At 33.3% G+C, this 11,044-nt stretch overlaps 1 protein-coding gene across 1 annotated transcript; it reads left to right on the forward strand.

Annotated features, from left to right (window-relative positions):
* The first annotated feature begins 7,895 nt into the window (after positions 1-7,895).
* Positions 7,896-10,839, forward strand: LOC141697854 (uncharacterized). The gene is made up of 4 exons (XM_074502409.1): positions 7,896-8,320; positions 9,035-9,618; positions 9,989-10,504; positions 10,584-10,839. Exons 1-4 carry the CDS (start codon positions 8,047-8,049, stop codon positions 10,746-10,748), a joined length of 1,539 nt encoding a protein of 512 aa, XP_074358510.1. The 5' UTR covers positions 7,896-8,046; the 3' UTR covers positions 10,749-10,839.
* Positions 10,840-11,044: the final 205 nt, after the last annotated feature.

An 11,044-nucleotide genomic window follows, 5' to 3' on the forward strand; every position in this document is an offset into this window, starting at 1 on the left:
AACATATACAGAACAAAAAGCGAATTTCGTCTATCATCCCCTTACTATAAAATAATGTTTACATTATTTAACTGAAAATAACATGCATTTCCTAGAGAAAACAGAGAAAAGAGCAACAAAAATCCTATCATTTAAACAAAATAAAATAAACAAAGACACATGCATAAGCAAATTAGGGTCTGCTATATGACAAACAACTAATTTCCATACTATAGAATATGTAACAAGCAACTCAAACAAGCAGATGCAGATAGTTTAAGCTTAAACTAATTAAAAATTAAAAAATTAGGGTTTCAAATTGAAACCCCCAATTCTGAAATTAGGGTTTAAAACTTACCTAATTCAAGCTTTAACCTCCAACTTAGCTTCAATCTCCGACTTGAACTACAACCTTAAACTCTAAGTTGAACTTCAACTCCGACTTTGACTTAATGCAATGAAACCCCCAAATCTACGAGAGCAATGAGGGAAATGAGAGCAACCTTGATGAGAGCAGCAAGGTGAAATCTACACAGGAAAGTGAAATGAGAGCTGAGAGAGGGATAAAATGAGAGATGAGAGAGTGATGAACTGAGAGATGAGAGAGTGATGAGGGATAAAGTGTTTTTGTTTGTTTTTGTTTTCAGTTTTCAGTTTTTGATTTTAATTTTAATTTTTTTTAATAAAAAAGAGGGGGAAGATGTGGGTGAAAAAAGGGGGGAAATTTTACTAAGTCAAAAAACAAGGGGGGGAAACACTTGGAGGGAATGAATAATTTGGTTAAAGGGGGAACGGGGAAGGTGCGTTGATTAATTTTTTTTAAAACAGACATATAACATCGGTTGTGCTAAACAACTGATGTTTATAACAACAAAAGACATCGGTTGCCAAAAACCGATGTAGAAAATACCTTTTACATCGGTCAGAAAAGCAACCGATGTCTAAGAGGTGATGTCTATTCTATTTTTTCTAGTAGTGGTCAACAACCTTGTAACCTTTTTGATTAAACGAATAACCAATGAACACACATTTCTGAGAGCGAGGAGCAAACTTATCAGTGTAGGTAAGTTCATTGGAAATAAAGCATAAACATCCAAATGGTTTCAGATGGTTATAGTCAGGTGTTTTGTGAAAGAGTAATTCATAAGGAGACTTATAGTCAAGCATTTTTTAGGGAAGAAGGTTGATAATGTGTGCAGCAGTGAGCACACAATCACCCCAGTACATGATGGGTAGATGGGACTGAAATTTTAATGCACGAGATACTTTGAGTAAGTGTTGGTGTTTAAGTTCAACAATTCCGTTTTGTTGAGGTGTTCGAGGACAACTTGTTTGGTGAATGATACCCAAAGAAGTTAAAAAAGATTGGACGCGTTTGTTAACAAATTCAGTTCCATTGTCAGACCGAAGGACTTTGACGGTAGTATCAAATTGAATTTTAACATATAACAGAAATTGTTGAATTAAACTGAACACCTGAGTTTTATCATAAAAAAGGAAAAGCCAAGTGCATCGTGAAAAGTCTTCTACAATAGTTAAGAAATAATGACATTGTCCATGTGTGGGATATTTGTAAGGACCCCACACATCACAATGCACAAGATCAAATAAGGCCAGACTATGAGAAGTACTAGTAGAAAAAGAAAGTTTATTCTGCTTTGCAAGATGACAGATGTCACAATCATTCAATACATTGGATGGAATATTAGGTAAATCAGGAATGTGACTAAGAACAGTGAAAGATGGGTGTCCTAGTCTAGAATGCCAAAGCTTGTGTAATTCTACGGAGTGTTGTACTTGTACTGAATGAGTAGATAAACCAGATGTATAGTCAAACAGTTGAGGTTGAAGCTTGTACAGGCCATCCTTGAGATCACCAATCTGCTTCCTCATCCTCATAGCAAGGTCCTGAAAAATACACTCATTGGAAGTGAAGATAAGATTACAATGATTATCAGTTGTGAATTGAGCTATTGACAACAAATTGCACTGAAAGGTAGGAACATAAAGCACATGTTTAAGAACAATATCACTGGTGAGGTGTATTTCTCCGGAGTGAGTAACACTTGCTTTCTGGTCATTAGGAAGATGCAGTTCAGATTGCATAGGAGTAACATTTACCAAGAGTGTACAATCAAAAGCAATATGATGAGTTGCCCCAGAATCAATAATCCAGGAAGTGTCTCTAGTAAGTACACTAGTGTGATTAATAAGAGTGGAGGCATGTGATTGAAAACAAGTACCTGCCATATGAGTTACTGTATTAGTCTGAATCCACGGAGCATTGGAGGAAGATGCAGCCTCAGTTGTGGTTTTTAACTTTGCTTGTAGCATAGCAATGATTTTCTGATATTGTTTATCATACAAATCAGGGGAATCAGTTGCCTCATCGGAGATAGATGATGATCCCGAGGAATTAGCTGCAATAAGCATTGCCTTAGGTTTGGGAGTAGCTGTTCTCAATTTCGGCTTAGGTTGCCCATGTAAACGATGCCAATCAGGATATCCGTGAAGAATGAAATATTTATCTTTTATGTGCCATGTTCTTTTACAGTGATCACAGTCAGAGTAGAGTCAACAGTCCTTTTACTGAATTTTTGAAAACCTGCTTGATTAATTCTAACAGACAGTGCTGAATTATCACTCACGGGATTAGAAATATGAGTGAAGTTTCGTTGATTTTCTTCTTGAAGTAGCATTGAATAGGCATGAGCAACATCAGGTAATGGATTCATGAGAAGGATTTGACCTCTAGTGGAGGTGAATTGTTCATTTAAACCCATAAAAAATTGACTAAGCTTGATATGTTGTTCGTAAGCATCTAATTTCTGAGAACTATGACAGGCACAATTGCAATTCGCACAGATACATCTAGGAATAGGTGACAAACTGTCCAATTCATCAAGTAAACCACGAAATTGAGTAAAGTATGTGGTTATAGACTTTGTACCTTGAGAGAGAGACGCTAAATCTTTGCGTAACTGAAATAGACGTGGCACGTTAGTTTGTGCATACCTAGCAGCCAAATCAAGCCAAATCTGATGAGCAGTGTTCATATAAACAATGCTTTTGCGAATCTCAGATGACACAAAATTAAGTATCCATGATATAACCAGGTCATTGCTTCGTTTCCAAAGAGTTAATTGATGTAACTCAGTAGGTTGAGATAAGGAGCCATCAATGAAGCCAAGCTTCAATTTAGCAGAGAGAGCAATCTGAACAGATCGACACCAATGATGATAGTTGTTATTTGATAACAATTCAGTAACAAGTGATAGACCTGGATGATCTGCAGAACTGAGATAGTAAGGGTGATTGATATCGATCGTCGTAGAGAGGTCAGATGTATTTGATGCAGTCGCCATTGATGTAGATGCTTACAGCGGAAGCATACGATTTGCACATATCAATTTAAGAGAGATCGAGAAATCGAAACATAGAGAGAGAGAGATTTAGGAATCGTATGGCTCTGATACCATGTCAAATTCAGAGGTGAAATGTATGTGATGTGTAAATTGCAGAGAAGTAATGACGAAGATGATCTACATTGTATATCAGGAATGAATGTGTTGGTTACATTACAGAGAACTCTACTCAGATTATATACATCACACAAGAAACTTCTACACACTATAATTTTAACTAACTTGTAACAAACTGTGATTACAGTTGCGATGTCAGTTGCGATGTCACAATGATATAGTCTAACTCTCTGTGTTTGCTATATTTTTGTTGTGTTGGGAGGCCTGTTTATGATATATAATAACAATCCCATTCCTCATCTCTATCCCTATTTTATTTTTTAATTAATTTCTTGAAATGGGGTTGTCAGATTTGGTAAGAGAAGGGAGGATGGGTGACATGGCAGCAAACTAAGTAGAAATGGGGATCTCCAGTATAACCGCAAATACAGGGATTCAAAACCAGTCCCTATCCCTATACACCATTTTGGGAATCTGGATGGAAGAAGCTTTTCACATGAAAAGTTAAAATTTTCTGCAAATTATAGAGTAGGCTTAGGATGAGAATGCTCTAAGAAGAAAACTTTACTCCCGGGCCACATCCAATTTTTTATACGGGACAAAATTTGGCATACACTTTATTTTTTTTATTTTTTTTTAAATAAAAATATAATATTTAAATTCTTTTACAAAAATTAAAATTTTGAAAATAAATTATGAAATTATATTTTATAAAATATTAAAAATGTCAAATATGAAAAAAAAACTGTAAAAATAGGGTGAGACGGAAGGAGTATAACTTATCAGCAATCGCCGTCCAAAATATAATCAAGATAAGGGCATCCTCAACTTTACAAGAAAATTTGAAGGGACGTTTTATAAGGAGTCTAATATATTTATATACGTAGTGTAAATTATTAGAGCTCATTTTTATTTAAAAATAATTTACCCAAAACGATTTACTAAATAATAGTTAGTTGGTTTCTTAAAATATTTTTCTTATAAACAATTATTCTATTCTTTCGGTTTTCAAATTGACTAAAGATATTCATTTGAATTGACATTCTTTATCTTATCTTTAATTATTAACGTATTTTAAATTGTATAACATTCAAATTGATATTAGTAACATGTGAGATTTGGTCAAGAAGTTGTTTTAGAAATATTTGAAAGTTTTTACTTGATCTATAAATATGTTCAGATATACTCAGGCCTCTTTGTCAGCCCACTAAAAAACCACTTATGACTTATAAGCCCGTAACAGTTTAGCGATAACTATTTGTCGACCCAATTTATAAGTTGAATTTATAACTTATAAGCTGATAAGTTGAATTTTAATAATGACGTACTTTTTTCAACTTATTTTAATTTTTTGTTGATTTATTAACCTCAATTTTAAAATTTATATTTTTAAATGTTAATCTAACTTAAAATTCAAGAATTTAGATAATTTTATTTAATAATTATGTATTCTAATTCATTTAAAAGAAAAAAAATCTAACTTATAAATAAAATTATCCAAACACTTATTTAACTTATAAGTATTATTTAACTTATCACTTATAATTCACTTATTCATTTTAAATCGTAAGTTACTTATTTTCAGATTTCACAAACGAGCAGTAGACACCCTGAGGATAGAGCGGGCAATCGGGTCGTGTCGTGTACTTTCGTGTCGTGTAATTTCGTGTTTCGTGTACGTAAACATGAAATCCATATCCTCCCGAAATGATTTCGTGTACCCATATGTGAAACCCATATCCGATTCGAATCGTGTCGTGTACTTTCCGTGTACTTTTCATGTATATTAAATAAAAAATTAATATAATATATATATACATATGATATATAAAAAATCTATTTTAATGTATAATTTAATTAATATGTAGAGTGTATATATAAATATATATTTTTTACATAGTATTCTATAAAAATTTGTAAATATTTATATTATATACATAAATATATGCATGTATTATATATATTAATTTATAAATATATTTATCTCGTGTAATTTCGTGTACTTTCGTGTATTTAAATTGAAACTCATATCCGACACTAAATCTATCGTATAATTTCGTGTTCGTGTACATTCGTGTTTCGTATATCAAAAATTAAAATCCTTATCGATATTTATCGTGTCGTGTTCAAGTGTGGTGACCCGCTCTACCTTAGGATACATCAATTACTTTCCCGAGGAAAGAACAACTGCATTAAGGAGCGTCGGGTTAAGGTTAATTACCCAAGGAAAAGGAAATTAATTATATTCATTTAATGTTTGTTTAGTAAAAATTATCATTCTCTTTTTCAGGGTAGATATTTGTTTTCCCTTTCCAACTTTTTTTTTTCATTTTAATTATATTTTAAATCTGGCAATCCAAAAAGTAGATTCATACGTAAATTATTTTTCAAAAACAAAAAATAAATTTTGATTTAGTTTTTATAAATTTAAAACAATTTTGATATTTAATTTATATGTTAATTTTTTTAAAAAAATTAAAGATGTTATAAATTAATTATATTAATTTATTTTAATATAAATAAATTATATTGTTATAAATACAAAATATATTGACTCTTTTTACATTACATGATATTTGAAAAATCAAATATCAATATAATCAAGTAATTTTTTATTATATTTCCGAATTTGAACTAAACAAGTAAAATAATTCACGATCATTTTTTTCTATATTTCATTCCGTTACCCTGACATGACCCAACCACCTCCTGATTGAATATCTTTTAATCTTGAATTCTAGTTAATATACACATATATTTATGTATTGAGTTCCGGTGCCAATGCCATTAAGCTACACTAAAATAATGTAAAGATGCTCTTTAAAACTGCAAGTGTTAAGTCCTCTTGGTCACCGGTTCGAATTACACTCGAGGAGAATTTGGGTTTACGCAATACGCACCCGAAGAATAGCGGCTACGGGTTTCTACGATAATAAAAAAAAGCTCTTTAAATATCCCAAGTATAAGCCTGAGCCCAAAGGCCAGGATAAACTTAAAAGAACAAGTCATCTGAAATATTGCTACTATTTGTTATATATTATGCCATAAAAACACTTGAAAATATCTGCATTTACGGAATCTTGTTAAAATCTTGTTAAATAGTTGATGAAGTATTTGACTTAGAAATACATGTGACAACATTCTTATAAGCAACACAATTTCTTCAAGTTTGCTTCACTGATCTTTGTCTGCTTTCTTCAAAACAACACATGACATGATAATGCACTTGCACATAAGTTTACAGCAACATTGGTCATTTTATTTGTGTACATAAATATTTATTTAACTGCTAGTTTGTATCTCTAACATTTATCTTCTGTTCTTTAAATTTTGGTGGGTAATATGGGCTGCATTTTGAGATTATAATAAAAATTATAATTATTATATGATTCTAACCATTTATTATTTTATTAAAAGATAATGTAGAGTTATATGTGAAATAAAATTATTGATGTGAAATTAAAATAGGGTGAAATCAAATTTGATATTAGGTATTATTTAAAAATAATTTTAATTATTAATAAATGTTATTACTAATAAAGGTTATTATAGAAGTATATAATTTTGTTAACTTTGTGTTGTTGTATTGCTGATTAGGCGTGTCAATGGATCAGATATGGATCGAATCAAGTATTCCATCAAATTTTACCGGATTGGATCGGATTATAGCCGTATTTTTTAGGATATGATCCATATCTTGATCGGTTAGGATCACGGATTTTCGGATCGGAGTTCTGATCCGTTTAATTTTTTTAAAAAAACCTTTCACTAATATAAAATGTAAAGGTTTTAAATATTATAATTTATCATTACAAATATTACTAAGAGTAAACAATCAATAGGCCATTGAATTCTTTTACCAATTCTTGGCAACATATTATAATCAATATAAATTGGTCTGCAGAGAATAATAATAAAAGATATGGCTAAAGATTTTGATGACTGACTTAAAATTTTAATTTTGCAGAACCTAGCCTAATAATGGTTTGCTAGTTGCTACAACTGTGTTTCCAAATGCCCGGTGCTAAATTCACAATTTTCCTGACTAATAATTTTATTTTTAATATATAATATAAGTCGTGTCGGATTATTTACGGATCGGATCAGATCGTATTAAATCCATATCCTATATATATCGGATCAGATTTTTTCCGAATCGAATTATTTTTATAATGATCCATATCCGCTTCATTAGATTTCGGATTGGATGGACCGGATATCCGATCCATCGACACCTGGCCAGGATAAACTTGAAAGAACAAAGTCATCTGAAATATTGCTACTATTTGTTATATATACACCATAAAAACACTTGGGAATATCAACATTTACGGAATCTTGTTAAACAGTTGATGAAGTATTTGACTTGGAATTACACGTGACAACATTCTTATAAGCAACACATTTTTCTTCAAGTTTGCTTCACTGATCTTTGTTTGCTTTCTTCAAAGCAACACATGATAATGCACTTGCACATAAGTTTACACCAACATTGATCATCTCATTTGTGTACATACAAATTTATTTAACTGCTAGTTTGTACCTCTAACATTTATCTTCTGTTCTTTAGTTTTTGTTGGGTAATATGTGGGTGCATTTTGAGAAGTACACAGAATGCTTGTTTGTGATTGTAATGTTAATAATGTATTCAGTTTCGACGGTGGAAGGAGGATGTATGACGGCTATAGGTGATCCGGGGATGACGAGAGACGGGCTACGAGTCGCGATAGAGGCATGGAATCAGTGCAATGAGGTTGGTGAAGAAGCTCCTGGTATGGGTAGTCCTCGCCAGGCTGATTGCTTTGATCTTGAGCCTCCTGATTCTATTGCTCCTACTTCATCCCTTAATTCTTCTCCATGTGAGTTCTTCTGAATTTTATCTCTGGCATTGTACATTCGGTTGAATAGCATAAGATCTTGTTGAGACCTTCCTTTGACTTCGTGTATTTGAGGGGGAATGTTGAATAACATAAGATCATGTTGGAGTGTTTCTCTGACACCTTAAAATAAAGGTTCAAATGTGCCATATTATTTGCTATTTCATAGTGTTTGAAGATTTGTGGTGTATAGATAATGACTTGAATTGGGTTCAAATACACCGGTAAGAGTATCTTCGATGCTTTTTGGCTAAATAATTAGCTAAATAGTGTGAAATATTGATTATCTAAAATTTATCGAATCTGTAAGGAATTTTACTTTAATGAAGGTGACTGTAATGATTAGCTATATTTGAAAATAGTATGTTATCATTATTTTAAATTGTAATAAATAAAATATTTAATTTTGATATGGTAACATATGATGTATGATGTGCATTTGAGGTCTGTAGATGTTCATGCCAACGTCCGGAGGTTGACTATATTTTTAGCTAACAGGAATGTACTATTGGAGTAGTGCATACTATTTTACATAATCTTTATAATTGATATTTATGATATGCCGCCTATATACTTTTAGCTAAGGGGTTTTTAGGATTGGAGATGCTGTAACACTGTACTGGTATAGTTGTATTTGGAACTACTATGATCAAGTACAATACTAATGTGTATAATTCCTTACTCTTGCGAGGAAAGTTAGGTTGATCCACAGAGTAAACCAAACAGAAAACACGTATGGAATTGAAAATGCCCAGAACCAAGGACTGAAGGATATCGATGTCGATAAATATGCAGCCTGGAAAGAGGTTTATCTGGGAACCAAATGTGAAGTTTCAGATACACCTAGACCATGGCAGTTTTGGATGATCATGCTGAAAAGTGGCAACATGGACACATTAGCTGCTGCATGCCCTGAAAACGGAAAGAAAGCGCAACCCTTTCCCCAAGACTCTCGTTTCCCTTGCTTTGGCAAAGGCTGCATGAACATGCCAAGGATGTATCATGATTATACAAGTGTTCAAGGGGTCACTTCTATGAAAGGAAGATTTTATGGAACATGGGATCTGAATGCTAATGTTACAACTGCAGAAACAGCAAATGAAACTTCTTATTATTCTGTTACTTGGGAGAAGGAGATTGGTAGAAATGAAAGTTGGGTTTTTCATCATTTCTTGAAGACATCAACTAAATATCCATGGTTGATGCTGTACTTGAGATCAGATGCTACTGATGGATTTTCCGGAGGGTATCATTACCAAACAAGAGGGATGACAAAAATTGTGAGTTGTGACTGATGTTATTCTTTTGGCTTAATGATCTTTTGAACGTTTGCACCAATATGCTTATGTGTCCATGTCGTTTCAAAGTGTTTCTTTTTGCCCTGAATTACTGAAAACGCACATTTTTAACCTTGGACCGGGAAAAAAACAAAGGACCGGGGAAAAACCGGTACAAACCGGGCGGTCCAAGGTTTAAAAGGTATGTTTTCAGAACTTCAGGGCAAAAAGGAACACTTTGAAACCACGGGGGCAGATAGGTATATTTATGCAAAACTTGAGATTCAAAACGTCATTAAACCTATTCTTTTCGAGTAATAACTTTCAAAACTTTTGTACCGTTCTTATATAATCTTTTTTAAAATTTGAAAAGGTTCCAAAATCACCGCATTTCAAAGTAAGATTCACACTGGATATAAAGCAAGGAGGAGGACCTAGGAGTCAGTTCTACTTGATGGACATAGGAAGCTGTTGGAAGAATAATGGACAGCCTTGCGATGGCAATGTCACCACAGACGTGACACGCTACAGTGAGATGATCATCAATCCAAGCACAGAGGCCTGGTGCAAACCAGATGATCTTGGAAAATGTCCTCCATACCACACTCTGTCAAACGGGACAAAAATTCATCGTTCTGATACACGAAACTTCCCTTATGCAGCTTATCATATTTACTGCTCCCCTGGGAATGCAAAGCATATTGAGAAGCCATTTAACTATTGTGATCCTTACAGCAATCCGCAACCTCAGGAGATACTGCAGATTCTACCACATCCCGCGTGGGGAGAGTATGGATATCCGACACAGAAGGGCCAAGGTTGGGTTAATGATTCAAGAACCTGGGAACTTGATGTTGGCAGACTTTCACAATCACTTTATTTTTACCAGGTATCGTATAATTCAGCTACTTTCGACTGCATTTGCTCGATGACTTTATCGTGTTGTTGTTTCTTCGATTTTGATGCAGGATCCAGGAACTGCACCCTTTGAGAGGCATTGGCCATCCATCGACTTGGGAACTGAGATATATATGAGTGATAATCAAGTTGCAGAGTGGACTGTTAGCGATTTCGACATCGTAGTTCCTGATACACAATCTGTAGTTTCTGATACACAATCTGCTGATGCATAGGGGAATGTACTTATCACTGAAATCTTCTATCACTCTTGTTTATAAAATTTTTAGCTAATTAATTATGGCATTACGTATATTTAGAAGATACATTTTGCAAAATATGTCACAGAGCAGAACACTGAAGTGAAAGGAACAAATGGAGAACATATAACATAAACAATACCTATTGTGAATCAGACATCGTGTCCCTTTACATCGTGTCCCTTTACGGAAAGCCACGAGTTCGACTCCTAGCACTTGCGTGTGCTTAATTATTAAAAAAAAGGACATCCAACAACTTAGGTATTGTCCTA

The sequence above is a fragment of the Apium graveolens genome, chromosome 11, assembly GCF_009905375.1.
Source record: "Apium graveolens cultivar Ventura chromosome 11, ASM990537v1, whole genome shotgun sequence".
In the NCBI taxonomy this organism is placed as follows: Eukaryota; Viridiplantae; Streptophyta; class Magnoliopsida; order Apiales; family Apiaceae; genus Apium; species Apium graveolens.